This window comes from Sinohyriopsis cumingii, chromosome 3 (genome assembly GCF_028554795.1).
Source record: "Sinohyriopsis cumingii isolate HCF-2022 chromosome 3, ASM2855479v2, whole genome shotgun sequence".
NCBI lineage: Eukaryota > Metazoa > Mollusca > Bivalvia > Unionida > Unionidae > Sinohyriopsis > Sinohyriopsis cumingii.
The window spans coordinates 150,191,679-150,211,417 of NC_142963.1; the positions used below are offsets into that span (position 1 = coordinate 150,191,679).

The 19,739-nt window shown below is 33.7% G+C and overlaps 1 protein-coding gene across 14 annotated transcripts in view; it reads right to left on the minus strand.

Annotated features, from left to right (window-relative positions):
• LOC149804145 (uncharacterized) overlaps positions 1–19,537 on the minus strand; it is a 304,793-nt gene extending 285,256 nt beyond the window's left edge. For all 14 annotated transcript variants that reach the window (XM_089954101.1, XM_089954099.1, XM_089954104.1 and 11 more), the window contains exons 1-2: positions 19,264–19,537; positions 7,714–7,828 (exon numbers count right to left, since the gene is read on the minus strand). In XM_089954101.1, the coding sequence (XP_089810227.1) occupies positions 7,714–7,828; positions 19,264–19,481 (333 nt within the window). In that variant the 5' untranslated portion in view covers positions 19,482–19,537. The remainder of the gene's footprint in view (positions 1–7,713; positions 7,829–19,263) is intronic.
• Between the last annotated feature and the right edge of the window lie 202 nt (positions 19,538–19,739).

The following is a 19,739-nucleotide window of genomic DNA, read 5'->3' on the forward strand; positions in this document are numbered from 1 at the left end:
ATACACTCAATTATGAATAATATAGACCCAGACCTTACAATGTAAACCCACTTATAAACTCTACAGACCCTGATCTTATACACCCAATTCTGAACACTATAAATCCAGACCTGCCATCAAATTATGTGCCATAAGATCAGGGTCAACAACTGTCATTCAAAATCATAAATACAACAACAAACAAAATATATTCTGATCTGGTAGTACACTGAAGGAGAGCAGATCTGGGTCTATGCTGTTTCTAGTTATATTCCTTTTATAGAAGATTCAATACAATTATACTGATATGTGAGGAAGAGCACATCAATTTATCATATTCATCAATAATGTATAGGAAGGAGTACAGAAAAGGGAGCAATATAGAATAGCTTCATTACTGACTGGCTCAAATTTCTCTTGAACAAAAAGCAACTCCAGACAGTTCAATTGAAATCTCTTCATTTTCAGTTCAACAAGTATAGTGTACATGTATTTCAAAACTGCTTGAATGAATAGAGGTCATATAGAACAAAAACCTGTCATTTATACTTTGTATAAATTACACAAAAATACCTGCAAAATCTTTTGGAAAATAGCTGCTTTCCTTCCCCAAGCCTCTTCAACCAGGAAAAAAGACAATAAAGCAAATATGGAATTCGGATTAGTCAAATTTGTCTTTTGAAAAAGTTACATATTACATTTCAAGCATTTACTCCAGGTGACTGTGGACCATCAATTTACACTGTAAGAATGGATTACTCACACAAAATTATACAATCCATCACTGGTATGCTATTTAAATGGCATTATGAAATGAGCCACATTAAAAATGGATGCAATTACTAATTCCATTTACTGTCAGTTTCCTTGCCTGAATCTTTTGCTGTGCCATCAACAGGTGATCAGGAGTGACAATTTGAGCTAAATTTGAAAAATTGGTCTTGGCTTGTGACACACTAAAGCTAATCCCACCAAATAAACCAGTAGTAGCCTACCACATATAGAAAAACCTCAAAGACATCCTAGTCAGACTGAAGCTAACACAAGCCAAAACCATCCTGGCAATTCTGGTCCCTATGGTGGTAAAGGTGCAAAAGTTGTCAACATATGAGACAAACCAACACATTCTCTAGGACAGCGACAAGCGAAAATTTAACATACATAGTCCAAGCAGAATGTGCAAAACTGAGAATATGATTTATCTCGTTACATGCAAGATCTGCAGCATTCAGTATGTCAGAGAAACTGGAAAGTGTCACAAAAGGATCAATCTTCACACTGATTGGATGACAGGCAGTATATGCAATTAGTAATTACCGGTACATCAATTTTAAATGTCCACATTTAACTGGAGTAAATGCTTGAAATGTAATATATAATTTTTTTCAAAGACAAATCTGACTACATGTACTCTGATGTTATTGTTGTTGTTGTGGGGTTTAACGCCATATTTCAGCACACGATAGGCTATGCATGGTGGCCAGTTATACTGTAGTACTCTGAATTCCACGTTTGCTTTATTGCCTTTTTTTTCCTGGTTGATGAGGCTTGGAGAAAGAAAAGCAGTTATTTTCCAAAGGTCATCCACTTATGTCGACAATATTACCTTGGTTCCAAGGATGTCGAGATAAATGGATAGTACCGTATTATGAAAATGGCAGTACATTTTGAAAACTGGCACCAAAATATTGAGGTTGCCGATTTTCTGGGCAATAACTTTTTCAAACCCAGCACCATCCCTGTATCTGGTCAAAGTTCAATAAGCAAAATGTACATTTATACAGATTCATGCTACAGTCTGACTGATATCTGGTCAAAGTTCAATAAGCAAGACATGCATTTATACAGATTCATGCTATTGTCTGACTGATATCTGGTCAAAGTTTAATAAGCAAGACATGATTACAAAAAACAAACACCATGAAATTAGAAAACAGAAAACATGCTGAAAATATTTAAGATAAGGAAACATTATTAGGTCTTTAAGTCTGTTCTTGCAATCGAAATAGGTGGTCACAGTTCAATAATCAAGACATGCATTTATACAGATTCATGCTATTGTCGGACTGATATCTGGTCACAGTTCAATAAGCAAGACATGCAGTTATACAGATTAATTCAATTGTCTGATATCTGGTCACAGTTCAATAATCAAGACATGCATTTATACAGATTCATGCTATTGTCTGACTGCTATCTGGTCACAGTTCAATAAGCAAGACATGCATTTATACAGGTTCACATAATACTAGTACCATTCACATAAGTTATAGTCTGATATCTGGTGGAAATTCAGTAGGAAAAACAAAAGATACATGTGCGTCTAGTTGGCCAAAAATAACTGTTTCTTATTGTTGACCCTAGCAATTTTTATTTTAAAAAAATCACAAAATATCACTTTAAATATCTATAATGTTATTAAAAATAACTGCCAACTCTTATTTTGAAACCAGTGCATTAGGAAACACACATATTTTTCTTTTGGCCTAAACAACACCTGGTTTCCTACAGGTTCATGTATTACTAGTACTCAAAATTCCTCTCATACCAACAAATAAAAACTGTTTGGTCTCACTCAAAAACTGAACCACCCTAATTACAAGTAATTGTGAGATTAATGTTCTTTGCTTAACATGGACCAACTCTTGTTAAAAGATAGGAACAGTTTAGTGCCATGTATCAACATTGACTGCAAAACTACAGTAATTAGGTACGGGGAAAAACACAGCAAAAACAAAAAGGATAAAGAACTCCTGTTTTTGTATGGAACAATTTAAACAACATATATATATATATATATATATATATATATATATATATATATATATATATATATATATATATATATATATATATACATACATACACACACCACTAACCAGTCAAAAATGTACAATTGGGAGGAACAATGTAAAATTGTATAAAATAAAAGAAATAATGTTCTTATTTGCAAGAAATATGATTTATTGGATGTTGAAATAATAATAATAATAATAATAATAATAATAATAATAATAATAATTATAATAATAATAATGAGGAATTTGTATAGCACCTAATCTTTAGAAGCTCTAAGCGCTTTACAACATTAGACAACACATAAGAACATGATTACAAAAAACAAACACCATGAAATTAGAAAACAGAAAACATGCTGAAAATATTTAAGGTAAGGAAACATTATTAGGTCTTTAAGTCTGGTCTTCCAATCAAAATAGGTGAGCTTTAAGAGCACTCTTGAATGAGATCACTAACATTTCCACTTACATGTATCTTCCAGCCAATTTACCAATATAGTATTCCCTTATTATAACACTGTCCCAAAGCAGCCATATTATACCACCTTAGATTGAGATTGCCTTGTAAAAAAAGTTCATGATACAGAATTCCCTCAATATAATGCAGTATGTAGAAGCCAAAGAGTATGCCATATAGTGAGACCACCTTATAATGAAGTGCATGATATAGTACTCCCTCATTATAATGTCTATGGGAGTCAGAGAATACCATCTTATAGTGGACTGCCTTATAACGAAGTATATATTATTCTATTTCCCTCATTATAACACTGTTCACTGTGGCTACAGAATATACCAACCCTACAATGAAAACACCTTATCATGAAATACACAATATAGTACTCCCTCATTACAGTTCTGTCCACTGGAGTCCTAGAGTATACCACATTATAGTGAGACCATATAATAATCATAATACAGTACTCCCACCTCACAAACTGTCCACTAGAGCAGGATACGGTACTACCTCATTATAACACAGTCCACTTGAGCCATACAGCATAATGCATTATAGTGAGACTGCCTTATAATGAAGTACCTGCTACACATAATTTCACTACCACTTAATGAAATGGGATCCATGAGCATATAGTAACTGCCCTCTAACAGAAACTGTGATTTAATAAAGGGCCTTAGAGTGAGGGGGAATGCTGAATAAGAACTGATATAAATGGATCCAGTATACAGAGTACCTTCTGAGTATTTAAACATAGTAAAAATAAAATGAACTGAAAAATTATACAAGTATTCATTGGTCACAAATTCACAGTATCAAACAATGTATCAAAATACAAGATCTTAAGGTTTTCTATTTGAATGGAGTATGGGGTCTGATAAAAGAACTTATTCAATGGCCCTTAGGGTCTGTATGGTATTATGAAATGGGTGGTTGGTTTTGCTTCAAAATGGCCAAATATCTGGGTTGTTTTGGTTTTTATTTTACTCCAAACAAGAAAAGCAGAAAAGTGGGCCTCAAGTGACACCACTCTGGATCTGTCACTGTAAGGTCTTTGGTCCAATTTTCATGTAAAACTAAGGGAGAAAAAAAATGTGAAAAAAGGAAGAAATCCAAATTGTTTAGTATGCTACTCAAACTGAATGCCACTATTATAAATTACCTGTATTAATTCTAAGTCTTAACAGCATTCACAGTAATACACATATGAATGATAATACATCTTGCAGAGTGTACCATGATCGATCGTGTCATATAGAAATTTGTAAATGCCAGCTTGTGTCAATACAAATGAAGCTCTGATAAATTAAGTGTTATTAAATTTTCATGAACCAATAAAACTATGCGAAATGTTTATATAATTTTTAAGAGAAAATAACTGACCATAAACACACACTACCATAAACACTCACTTATAAGATGAGTCCAACCACAAAACTGCACAGACCCAGATCTGACATTGCATAACACACTGGCAGATCTGGGTCTGTACAGTTTATTTAGAGTAATCAGTATAACCAACATCACAGACCCTGATCTGCAGATGGATTGTATTACAGTAGAGCAGGATCTGTGTTGTTTGCAGTTGGACTTGACTTATAGATGAGTATTAATGGTATTTTTATTGTTTACAAATATTATCTTGCTGAATTTTTAAAATAATTAAGTGCTTTTTTTTTCAGATTTACTGTATATTGTACAAGGGTATTTATTATCATTTACAAGTACAACGTCATAACAAACTATAAAACTGTACATGCAAAGAAAGTATTGTTTAAACAATGAAATCTGGAAATTTTCTTCCTCTTTGTGAGACAAGATAGTAGAACCTGAGGTGTATGATCGATAACAAATGAGATTAGTTTGCCAAGTAACATTTTTTCAGCACTAATCTAAGGCAAGAGTTGTTATAAAAGTAGAATTAATTTGATATTTGGAATTTGTATTGATAAAACTTTAAATACCATCAAATCTGAAGCCATCAGTTGAAATTCCTGTATTGCCAAATTGGCTACAACTAACAAGACTGTGAAGTAATAGATTGCCAATGCTGCCCATATTGCCAACGGCAGATCCAGAATAATGCTTGGGGAAAAATTTATCAATAATAAAGACTCTGATATTTAAATAAATATCCAAGCTAATGAATAGGTGAAGCTATCTTTGTTGTGGAATGTATAAATTGGTCAGAGAAAGCTGTGTATTTAATTTTTCACGGAAGAATTTTTTATGTGCTTTAAAATTGAGAGAGAACTCGTTCACCATCATGTCAGTGAGGCCACGTGACCAACCATAGCTGCCATTTCCCATACTCAAAATTTACATGTTTTCCATCTGCGTCTACATCACTAAGTCATCTGAATTTGATAATCAATAAAAACTAATTGCTGCCTACATAAATATCAGAGCCTTTACCTAAGTTATTGAATCTTTCATAGTTGTGATTCTAATCGTGAATACTTCGTAAGTACTGAATGAAATCCTGCCTGTGAACTGTTAAGCAATGTATTGTATGTTACGTTTAACAACAATTTTTACCATTTTACATTTTTGGTACACATCTATTATATGTAGAAAAATTTAAGAGTAAAGTCCAATTGTTATAGCTGTGTAATTATTTTTCACAGAAGAATTTTTTATGTGCTTCAAAATCAAGAGAGAACTCGTCCACCATCATGTCAGTGAAGCCGTGTGACCAACCGTAGCTGCCATTTCCGATACTAGAAATTTACATGTTTTTCGTCTGCATCTACATCACTAAGTCATCTGAATTTGATAATTTATAAAAACCAATTGCTGCCTACATCATTATCAGAGCCTTTACCTAAGTTATTGAATCTTTCATAGTTGTTATTCTAATCTTGAAAACTTCGTACGTACTGAATGAAATCCACAACCGCCATTTTGGAGAGTGGAGATTACGACCCAGTTACTTTAAATAGCAGATATCAACCAGTGCATACATAGCGACCACATGATCTGACATAATTGTCATTCGCAGAAATGAATGTAGTATCTAATAGGGGAGTTTTCCCTGAAGGTGGCGTTATGAAAACCAGCTCAAAATGGCTGATGTTTACAGCAGGTGTTTACAGCAGGCGTCAAAAGGCGCTTCCATGCGAATCGAGTAAAGGCGTCAAAAGGCGCTTCCATGCGAATGTAGTAAAGGCGTCCAAAGACGCTTGCATGAGGTAAACGGTTAACTGCAGCACATTAGCAACATAAAATTTTATGAAACATGTGAGAGCAAATATATTAAGTTTTGTGTTTATTTGCAGTGAAATGTTGTCACTTTATTTGACTTGTCACAAAAGCAAGGTATATTTTTGATGCAAAGTACTGATTCTAATAAACAGAACTTCCCTAAACGTCTCAAGGATAAAACAACCCTTGGCAACACATAATCACAAGTAAATTCATCTTTAATCTTATTCTGTCACCTTCTTATTGCAGATCATCACACATACACCTATTACCACACAAGAAAAAAAATTAATTTCCCAGGACCCCATGAGAAAACAAATTAATGAGGCAACTGTTTTTCCCAAATAAAAACAACACTATTTCAAAAATGATTATTAAAAATTATAATGCAATTTTAAATATATTTTCCAGTCACAAATACTTGACGATTAAATTGTCACTCTGGGTATTTTCAGAAGGGTTCCCAAATTATCTCCATATAATTTTGTACTTGAGTGTTTGATGATTTCTGTCAGTAAGAAGTAATGCTAAACCACATGTGTCACCAACACGTTTATCTGATTAAGTAATCTTGGCCCATGATACTCGTCACTTCTAGGTGTGATCTCTTCAAGAAACAAAACTAGTGAATGCTCATCTTTTGAGAAACAGCACTTGCTATGAAGCTAATGAGACCTGTTTCTATTGGCTAACTTTAGAAACAGAAATACAACAAGTATAAAGAATTGCTACAATCACAAATCTTATTCCATAATATATTGGCTTATAATGTTATGACTAAACAAAAAATCCAGCATGAAAAGTTTACATTTTACCTGACAGCTTAGACAAAGGACTAAAAGTACCATATTAACAGCACTGTGAACCATAATGATTCAAGCTCAAACAAACGTACAAGTCAGGGGTGGTCACTGACTAAAAAGCTGACTGACAATATGGCACCATGTCTGGTTACTGATCAGTACCTTTATAGGTTTGGGAGCCAACAAAAAACTATATTTCAATTTACATGTAAATAACGCCCACAGATCACTTTTTTCACATGTAAGGTAAATGGCAGCATAATAAAATTGTAGCTAGTAACCTTAATACCAAACTACCACAACCATCTGTGTCAGTTGTTTTCTGTGCTTACCTTTACTGTGATCTTTTCCTCACATACTTTTTGCGTTAAAATTAACTTCCTTGATAAATTCACTAAAATTGTGTGCCACTAAAATAAGCTGCTGATTTGAAAATTCTCTCAACCCTTGTGTTAACCTATTTTAATCTTACCTTAATAAGAGGCGTCTTGGCCTGATTGTCTCCCAGGTTTGTCTTCGCATTCCATTCCAATAGCTCCTGTACGATTTTGGCATACCCTCTGACCACTGCTAGATGTAATGGAGTTCTGGACATTGAAGACAAAATGAAATACTGTTTAATACTTTGCTAATACTGTAAATCATTTATTTTAGTTGAACACAAAATCAAAGTTTTTTTAAAGAATTCAGATTATGATATTTTACAAACATTGTAAGCAGATCACAAATCATAAATACCAAAATTACCAGATTATGATATTTTACAAACATTGTAAGCTGATCACAAATCATAAATACCAAAATTACCTGAAAAGCTGTAAATTTTGCCAAAAATTACCACACCTCTAATGTGCCATGATGGATGGAGAAAAAATGAGATATCTTTTCTATAATGCTTCAGGGCTAAACACTCTTAAATGGGTTAAGGGCAGTGGAGAAAAGTGACCATAGGCAAGCAAAGATACATGTATACTTTTAAGTAGTAGACTGCAAACACATTTTCAACTAACTGTATGCATATTAGGTTGCAGAGTCATGCAACTTTTATACAGATGACTGTTGGTGACCGCAACATATTTTGACCAAAAGTAAAGCAATATTTCCTACACACTTATTTCCAACACAACATATCACACTTCAGGAGTTGTTGGTAAAGTTTAGTTGGTAAGTCGGATTTAGGCTGCTGGATCATGCAACTTTGTACCAGTCTTCCAAATGCATCAGTTAACTTATGCCGATATTTTTCACTTCAGTGAATATATTTCAAAATAAAATTAGTTTCACATGCACTTTTGGCATATTGTTCATGCAACTTTTCTTTGTGGATGCCTGTTGGCAAATCCAAATGTTACACCACAAGTAGGTTTGTGTGACCTATATTTTTGGAAATGTTTCATTACCAGTATATGCAACATTCATTTTGACCCACTAAGAGCACAGGATTTACATGAAAGAAAGTGGCAGAAAATTTTCTTACACTGCAACAGACACAGTGAGAGAGCATTTGTGTTAAATGAACACATTTCAAGTTAATTCATTTAAGGGCCGAGTTTTTGTCATGAGGTTGTAGCCTACTTCCAATGCTCTGTAGTGTCAAGGTCATGCAAGATACACCAACGTGTGAGGCATTACAAAAACAGACGTAGCTTTATAATGATGCCAAATAATCAAGACTTTCTACTCGCATTAAAGGATACAGAGGGAAAAACATAATTTTTAAACCAGACTTTTGACACCAAAACTCCACTGGTTTGTGGAACCAGATTTTGTTTCTGGATTTTAGACTTTTTGGCTTGAGATCTAAGTCTGACTGGTCTGAACTGCATATGGACTGGTGGACCTCTACAAAAGTCAAACAAGTTTGAGATCTAGAGTAAAATGTGGCCAGGACATGAAAATTATGGGTCCAATAAGCCAAAAAAGAAAAAAGCCAATAAAACTGATGTCTCTAACACAATTAGGCATCCGGCTACATGAAAATTTATTGGAAACAGCTGTATTTGGATGTATTCGGAAGTAACCCCCAAAATGTGCTTCCTCCTGTACTTGCATTTCAGGCGAAAATGACAGAAATCCGCTGACATTAACGAGTTAACCAATGTTTATTGGTCCAGCTGACATGATAGATACTAACCAACCAATGTTTATTGGTCCAGCTGACATGATAGATACTAACCAACCAATGTTTATTGGTCCAGCTGACACGATAGATACTAACCAACCAATGTTTATTGGTCCAGCTGACATGATAGATACCAACCAACCAATGTTTATTGGTCCAGCTGACATGATAGATACTAACCAACCAATGTTTATTGGTCCAGCTGACATGATAAATACTAACCAACTGAAAAATCTCAGGATCCACCCAAGAACTACAATTTTCAGGCAATTTTTGTTTATCTAGACTGCTGACCAATCTGTGTGAATGGTTACAGAATTACACCTGGAATGCTTACCTGACTGTCTGGAAGATAGCATCGCTCACTGGTTATTAGGCAGAGAGCTGTTTCTGTTATGGGTTTAACACCATTTTTCAGCACACAACAGGCTATGCATGACATCAAAGTTGTTGTTGTGAGAGTTGTGAAACTTATCCAAATGTGGATACAGGGTCACGAGGCTCAGAAAAACTATTCTGAAGGGTCACAGCTAAAAATGGTCGGGGACCTCTGCCTTAGACAGACAGTATTTGCCACATAATATAAAAATTAAAATAGTTATAATTCACTATCTTTCATCAAGTGAATTTTCATGTTTAGTATTACCCTAAAATAACAGGAAACCTTCTCTGTTGTAGAAACTGCTATGATTATGAACTGACATTTTTACATGTAAATGTGTCTTAATTGTTAATTTAACAGCTGATTTATGATGTCTCTTTTCCTGATTAAATGATCAATATGTCTAGATGCCATAGTGAACCATGCCACATTTCTTATTTTGTGGGGATGAACAATTAGCCCTTTCTTGCACTATATACACTAACATGATCCAGTTATTTCTCCTAGATGTTCAGTGAGGAGGAATTCTCTCCTTCAGTACTGCTGTAATAGGAATGTTCAATCTTTAATGGTTTAGTGAATACATGTGATAAATAACTTTTTACAGATAAAGATGTCAACAAAGCTATATATATTGGTTTTTTCTGAGTGGGCAGAGAGAACACGTTTGATGCTGCAAAGACTAGGTTCCGACACCTTATCAAAATGAGTTCATTCCCCTGACTTGAAACAAAACACTTATTTGATATTGTATTTTTTACATGTACTCTTTTTATTCACATGTTCTTCTTAAAAAAAATTAATGTACACTTTAAAACAAAATTAATTAGGCATTTGGCATTTTATGAAAGATAGTTTACAACCGTCAACATGTACATTTACTTAACTGTCACCTATATAAACATCGGTCTGTCTGCATTTCAAATATGGATTTACTCTTTAACTTTGAATTTTTTAAAATGTTGTATGAGACATATGATTGGATTTAATCTGTTATAGCAATAGGCAAGTGAATTTTTTCCTTTCTTATCAAATGGAACATAGGTTTGGACCAGTAAGTGGCCCTTTTCTTTTACTTTATTGACAGTATAGACACTCAACTTCCAAACAATTTTCATGGCCGATTTTATAGACAAACAGTAATTAAATACATTCAAGTTTATAAGTTCATTCATTTACAGCACATTCAAACTCTCTATTCCAATGTTTTCAATTAATACTGAGGCATTACACTTAAATGTGATAATTTAAACATAAAATTAGGAATCAAACATGTGGACTAGATTTTTAATATTATATATTGGATATATTTTAACAAGAAAGTTATAAACAATATTGCAGTAATGATCTGTTTTCATCTCCTTAATTTTTTCCTTGATCAGTTGCAAGAATTTAAACAATAAACATACATTTCCCTCTCTATGCCCAAGTATAACATGATATTATTTGGGTCATGAAATACTCTCAATGTTACATCCATTTTTATGCTGCAAATGTTTGTCAGTTTTATCCTCAGATTGCTAAGGCAAATTTGATTTCTATTAGATTAAGTCCCTCCATTTAAACTTACTCCTTAAGAAAACAGAATTCTATAGACCATATTTCTGAAACTCTGACTCCAACGCTCAAATGATTTTAACTATCTTTCTATTTTTATAAGATTTACAGTATGGAATATCTCTTGAGAATTAAACATGGGGTAATATTTTCTCCAAAGTGGGGCATTTCTAACCCTGCCTTAATCTTGACATGACTTACTTAGTCTTTCTTCCATTGTTTGGATTTTTAAACATTTCAATACATGATTTCTCTTCTATCTATCTCTCTCATTTGATGTCACTTTGCACCCCAGCTTCATCTGAGAACTCATTGCCAAACATTCTGTCCAAGATATTATTGTCCGCCTCAACTAACTCTACGTTCTTGGCCTAGATACCGTGAAATGCATGTAAACTGCTCATCGCTACTTATGGTACTCTCGTACAGTGGCAAAGTAGCAAAAGTGACCATTTTCACACAATATGAATGATTTTTAAAATTAGAAATGTGTGTTGGCATTTTTTAATAATTTAAAATTCATAGCAATAAATCATTCTGTATATTTTTTTTAAGCAGACTATTATTTAATATTTCTAAGTTGTAAAAGTAGTTCCAGGCTTGATGTCCAATACAGAAGGCTTGGGTGTACAATATGGAAATGTTAGGTGTACAATACATTATGTGCAATACAGAATTATAGACTGAGCATATGTATTGAATGCCAGATCAGCCATGATTGATTAAATGGGTCTGTAATAAAGTCGTTTATCTTCATCAGCAGCATAGTTGTAGTATTGTGTGTTACAAGGATGGCAATCATGTTATAAGAATGGCATTCCTGTGTTATGAGAATGGCAATCATGAATTATGAGAATGGCAATCATGTGTTTTGACAGCAGCACCACATGTAATAGAACTGCATGTAAAAGCACAGATGTTACCATCAAATATCAAAACTGCATGCCCACAACCTTGCCAAGTGTATTTGGTAAAGTATTTTTAGTAACTATATAATCAATGAAAGTGTCTCAATTTGCTCGATTGCAAAAAGTCATCAAGTGAGTGCTACAGGTTTCATTATTTTCACAGATAATCAACTGAGTACAATTATTACATGGTCTTTTGTTTTAACTCATTAACCCATGAAGAATTTTTTTTGTAATTTTTTGCCTGAAATGCAAGTAGGAAACACATTTTGGGGACTGCTTTTAAATCATCAAAATAAATCTGCATCCAAGGCATTTCCATTTAGCTTGATGCGTAGTTGTGTTATAAATGTCATTATTCATTGGCTATTTCGCTCATGCATGTGCAGAAGAGAAAAAGATTTTTTTTTTTTTTTGCTTATTGGACCCATGATTGTTGTTGTGTCCTGACAATGTTGTACTTGAAATCCCCAACCTATCCTACTTTCTGCAAAGGTTCACCTGTCTGTGAGCAGTTCAGACCAGTCTGCCTTAGCTCTGATGCCAAAAAGTCTAAAATCCTGACAAAAAATCCAATTCTGACAACGGGCGCGTTTTTGGTCTAAAAGAACATTTTGACTCAGAAAGTAAGTTTTTCCTTCTGTATTTTGTAATGTGAATGGAAAGTCCAGATTATTTGTTATCCCTGTAGAGCGCTGCATCTGTCTACTTTTCTGTAATACCGCCCATTTTGGTGCATATTAAATGACCTAGACCATACAGAACTCGGAAGTAGGGTAGTACCTCCTGGTGCACAAACGTGGTGCCTGGGGTTAATGAGTTAAAAGGGGATTCTCGCAAGCATGCATCTTGGATAAATGGTCACATGACTTGTCATTCAGATTTGACCCTGGATGGCAGAATTACTTGGACTGAATGTGGACAAGAGTTATCACTACTTAAATTTATTAAAACAAATTTAACGTTCTTGTTCTCTAATTAACTGAATCAATGCTAAAACACTCTTATTTGACAAGTTGATCAAAGATACATGAAAATTCGTTCAGTATTTTAACTATTCAGCCATCTTTAGGAAGATGAGGTCCTTATCATAGAATATAGACTGACTGTGTCATAGAATATAGACTGACTGTGTCATAGAATATAGACTGACTGTGTCATAGAATACAGACTGACGGTGTCATAGAATACAGACTGACTGTGTCATAGAATATAGACTGACTGTGTCATAGAATACAGACTGTGTCATAGAATATAGACTGTCATAGAATATGAACTGACTGTGTCATAGAATATAGACTGACTGTGTCATAGAATATAGACTGACTGTGTCATAGAATACAGACTGACTGTGTCAAAGAATACAGACTGACTGTGTCATAGAATATGAACTGACTGTGTCATAGAATATGAACTGACTGACTGCTCTGATGATTCTATAAATGGCATTAAGATTAAAGTAAAAATCAAAAGTAAACGTCTGTATCCAGATCACAGGCACTTAATTTGGGGGGGGGGACTAACGTGTACAGTCACCAATTAAGTCATTAGAGTTTCCCTGAATCAAGTGCCTGTGATCCAGATGAAATGAATCTATCAAAGTCGACACATTATTTTAAACATCAGTCCTACACATAGACCAAAAGTTATGAAACATGTAAACATAAGACAAGCCCACCCCAATATTACCTCATAGACACAATGCCAACAGGTGCAAATCCAGTCATGTAGAATTGAATTTACAAGGTAACAATAAGACATCTTCCTAATTTTCTCCTTCAATATTCATGAACAATTCGGATATATCATATTAGACAGGTTTGTTATCCTTAATGTCTATTCAAATTTGGCAAAACTTTTCCCTATCAGTATAGTCACTGGCTTGGCTCTCCGGCTCAGCAGCGATGGTCACTTGAAGTCACTTCCTAGCATACTTACATAGCTGGTAGAAACATATTTGAAGACACCTGTTTTTCATGGCACTTAGTAGTCAGAGATCACAATCACACATGATAGTTTTTCAAATCATCACTGCTACTTCATACTGACCATAAATGCAGTAATTGGCTGTTGGGTGAAAACTTCTCGGCCAGAGAATTTGTGCTCATATTTAAGAGACTTGAGTACATGTTTCACGTGGTTGGTCATCACACTGGTGTCAGCTCCAGAGTAGTAAATTTCCCTAGTGCACAGATTTTAGATTTCTGTTTCTGACAGCATCAAGGATTTGATTTACTTCCAAACTGGAGATCATTTGCCATGTTTATTTTCAGACAATTGCTAAAATACCTGAATACAAATTGAAATTATTTCCTCATGTACTTTATTTATCCTTTAAATGGTAGGCAGATTTTATAAACATTATCAGGATGAAAACGAATCAATCTCATTCACCCATGCAGACATGACAGACTTATCTGCATATCATTTGGAAATTCAGAAAGTCTAAAAACTTATCATCCCACTATTCTACTAAAATTAAGTTAATTGCTGTTCTAAAATTAAGTTAATTGCTGTTCTAAAATTAAGTTAATTGCTGTTCTAAAATTAAGTTAATTGCTGTTCTAAAATTTAATACCACTACACTTCAAACAAAGTCTGTTCTGTCTTAAACGATGAATGCTCTGTACCTTAAATGCCATCCAATGACATTCACTGGAAAATTATTCATCACTATGGACCTTACAATGGTAGCCTGGTACTAAACTGGACCAATAAAGGAGGACATTGGGTCCATCACAGCAAAGACATGCAATTTTCTTTCATACATGCATAGTTTATATTTTATTTTCCAATTCCAATCTGGGTTATACTGGATCACACCATTAGCCTGACATTGTCGGAAAATGTCCACACACTTGAACAATGATTGTGCAATATTTATTTCTCAAAGCATGTATATAATGACCTTCTTAGGAACATGGATGCATGAAGATTGAAATAAAGTCACAATTGATCCATTCAAAGTATATAATAATAGAATTCTGAAAAATTATACTCATTATTAAGAAGTCACCATTGAATACTTACTAATCCAAGTCTGACTTTTCCCACCTAATTTTTTATATTTTAACACAAATGTCAAATTATCTCAAATAGGGTGGGAAGGGTCAGAACAAACTTGGACTATAGTAAAATTCATACAGGTCATGTATGCAAGCTTACTCATCTTAAATTAAATACAAATTGTTATTTTACAATTTAATAAATATTTTGCTTAACCAAAGTCTAATCAATCCTGATTACTGAATGTTCTGCACCTTGATTGTCTTCAAGAAACTTCCAGCTGAAAATTATCTACAAGTAATTACCTTACAGTGGTGGCCAGGTAATAAACTGGGTAAAGAAAACAGCACACTGAGTCTAAGCGTCACAGTTATAGTCTACAGGCAAAACCCGTTACAACATGATTCATTATAACGTGATGGCAGCATGGCTCCCATTTTTTAATTTAAGGTGACCTCTCTTTTTAACATCCTAAATACGTGCTCTCAGAAAAGCAGATTATTCCCAGTACTGCATTTAATGTTGCCTAACTTACAAAATTTTCTAAAACATATTGCATTGTTATGTTTGTTAATGAAATGAAGAAAATCTATCAAGTTCAGGTAAAACAAAAAAAACAAAACAAACGATATATAATGCTGAAATTTCAATGCACATTTTCTACATGTAGAATTTTATTTTTAAATTGATCCCGCTTATATTGCAATGTTATTCTTTGGACCCCAATCATCGCATTATAACGGGTTTTATCTGTATTATGAATTTGTTATTCAACATGTGTAGCTTTCATTGTGACCTCACTGCGCGCCTTTAATCTGGATTGTACTTTATTACACCTTTAGATTGATCTCATCCAATAATTCCATATATTTTACCACTGATTTTGCCATATGAACTTCTTGGGGCATGTAAATAAGGACCTTCTAAAGGAATATGGCTGTGCTGTATAAGGGTCCCAATAAAGTGAATAATTGCCATATAAAGGTATGTAGAATAAAATTCTAAAAAGTAATACCCATTACAGAAATATCTGATGTTGAACGCATACAGGACCTTTATGTTACCAATCGTTACCAGTGCAAAGAAATTCTGACTTGAGGATTCAGACACCCCCCCTTGCTTGAAGCCACCCAGTACCCACCCAATTTTTAAGCCAACTAGTACCCATCCCTTGCTTCAAATAAATAATGTAACTTTAATGTAACTGATCCTGAAACCTAAGCAAAATTGTCCCTGCCCGCCCCCCCCATTCTGAAAATCTTATTATCAATAGCAACAGGGGATGCCGCTAGAGGGCACTGGCAATCAAGATTAACTTTTTCTCAAAATGTCAACCTCATTACACCCAGTACTTTCTCTGCTTTAATATGCAAAAAGCCGACATTATTACATCCAAATGTATTCATGGTTGAAAGGTCAAATGTTTATATTTAGCGTATATGACACTGGTCCATTTCTACAACTTATTCAGCGGAAAAAAATGAAAAACGAATTTTTCAAAACGCTGCAAAACTAAATAAACGAACATATACGCTCACATACGCCTACTTTTTAAATACTTTGGAGTTTTTTTTAAGAGAATAATAGTAAAATGTGTGCAAATATTTGTGGAAAACCCATGAATTAAGTCTTTTTCAAAAGTCACCCATGCCAGCAAGAACGGTAACTCTTCCCAGCACATGGGTATGTACAAAATGTAAACAATGACAACAATACATCATAATCTGGGTTCAAAAACACAAGAAAACTTGATTGTATGAAAAGGCAGATGTTTATAGCAAGGAATCGGATTATACAGACGTACTGTCATTCATTATACCAAACTTATTACAAAATATTTGTACAACTTTTGTTGTGTAATATATTTTTGAGGTTAGAGACTCGACGGGAGTATCACTCACTGACTCTGTGATACTAGACATATTGATAATATGTATTTGATTGTGATCACTAAGATATTATCAATGTCAGGTCATCTGTTCTACGTATGATTCACATCTAGAGACACTGGTATTAAAATTAAAATGTTCATGTTTAGTAGGGATAGAAAAGAGGTAAAAGTTCAACTATTTTTCAGAATTTTGAAGAATGAAAACAAATTAATTTAAAATTTTCATGCCATTTTTTGTGAATATCAATATGAATATTGTCATCATAAGCCAAGGAAAAGAGAATCAATCTGTAGTATTTCTCCATTTAAACAAATTCATAATCATAAATATTTCTTGAGAACCAACTCAGTGCCAGTTTCTTCTCTATCTCTGATACCACAATTGTCTTTACTTCATGAACTATGTAATATTGCTCAAAACAATGGTCAGAATTATTATGAAAATATTGCAAAGTTAGGACATCCAAAATTTAATGTTGCACCATCCTAAGCTGTCACTATAGAAATCCTGACTTACTGTATTGAAAACTTAGTGGAAAACCTTTTGTCATTGATTTTATTTTATAGATATGAAAACTGACCAAATATATCGTATGATAACTAAATTCTAAAATAGCAATTGTTATTTACTAAATTGTGATTTCAGATAAATGTATATATGTACAAGAACAATGTAATGAATATGCACTATTGGTTTTAAGAGTAAAATTCAATTTCAACTTGGTATGACTCATGATTATGCTATTTCATGCAAAAATGTTAGGGGGCGTGTGATAAAAAGGCACAGAAAGTCTTCAGAAGTACCTGGAACAGAGAAAAAGTAAATTTATTCTTGAAGCTGAATGTTCGCAACACATTTATATATAACCATATGTAAAAAATATGCAACTTTCAGCATGCAGTAACATGAGGTCAAGAATTTTCAAAAAGTGACCAAAGACCAATATTAAAAATGGTGGACGGCACATGTGTTTGAATGCTTCCCGTGAAATTATTTGAAACGATATAAAGATGGCTATTTTTTAAATCTGCACACTCAAATTAAACAGAAAATATTCCATTTTAAAAGCAACATATAATTTCAACTTGTGTATGACTCAAAAATATAGCATTTCATGCAAAAATGTTGGGGTGGGGGATAAAAAGGCACAGGGGCCCTCCTGAAATACCTGGAACATATAAAAAGTCAATTTATTCTTAAAGCTGAATGTTCACAAAACATTTCTATATAAAATATATGTAAGAAATATGCAAATTTCAGCTTGAAATAACATAAGGTCAAGAATTTTCAAAAATTACCAAAGACCAATATTAAAAATGGTGGACAGTACATGTGTTTGAATGCTTCCTGTGAATTTATTTGAAAATATATCATAAAGATGGGTTCATTTTTGGAATCTACACATTCAAATTAAGCAGAAAACATTCCATTTTAAAAGCAACATATAATTTCAACTTGTGTATAACTCAAAAATATAGCATTTCATGCCAAAACGTTGGGGGGGGATAAAAAGGCAAAGGGGGCTTCTGAGTTACCGGGAACATATAAAAAGTCAATTTATTCTTAAAGCTGAATGTTCACAAAACATTTCTAAATAAAATATATGTAAGAAATATGCAAATTTCAGCTTGAAATAACATGAGGTCAAGAATTTTCAAAAACTGCCAAAGACCAATATTAAAAATGGTGGACGATACATGTGTTTGAATGCTTCCTGTGAATTTATTTGAAAAGATATCATAAAGATGGGGTCATTTTTTAAATCTGCACACTGAAATTATGCAGAAAACATTCCATTTTCATACCTTCTATAATCATGAAAAAATCATCCCCTGTTGCTATTATCAATAATCTGGGCACACGTTAACTGTAAAGTAGCAAAAAACATCTTGCGTTATCTCTCTGATATTCATTTATCAGATCTTTATTTAATTCTAACAATTTAAGAAAGGGATAAAGCATGTTTTGACCCAGTAGCAGTAAAATATTCGTTTCTAATATTTGTGATAACTCAACCGTTACATGTACAAAGAACAGGTTAAACTCAGACGTCAAGACATGTCTTGCTTATGACCGATTTGTGTTGATTGCACCACCCACCCCATCCCAACTGATCCATAAGAAAGAGAGCTTTTTATTCTGAACGATGAAATACCTATTTTCTTTGTCCAGTGCATTGGGATCTTTTTTCGCCAGTTGTTTAACTTTGACTAGGTCTCCGTTCCATACAGCCTTATGCAACTTTGGCAAATCCTTTTCTCGAATTTCATATTCCAACGGCTCTGCGACAGCTAAATCTCTGTTTTTTGGTGGACCACTTGGTTGTGATTCTTTGCTTGAAGAGCTTTTAAAACGGCTGAATATCTTTTTCATTTTCCGTTTCTAACCACGCTATCATCCACAATTGTTTTCAATGAATCTCCGCCATATTTCTATTTTTACCGTTAAAATCATGGTCAAGAAGACACTTGCTGAATTGGAGTGTGATCATGATCGCATACCAGTTCTTATAGTCTGTTCTCAAGTAGTTCACAAGTTATTGGTACGAAAACAAGTGCAGTTGACATGCCCCACCAATATATCTGTCCCTTTATTTGCAAATTGTAAACTCACAATCTGATATGAAATTTA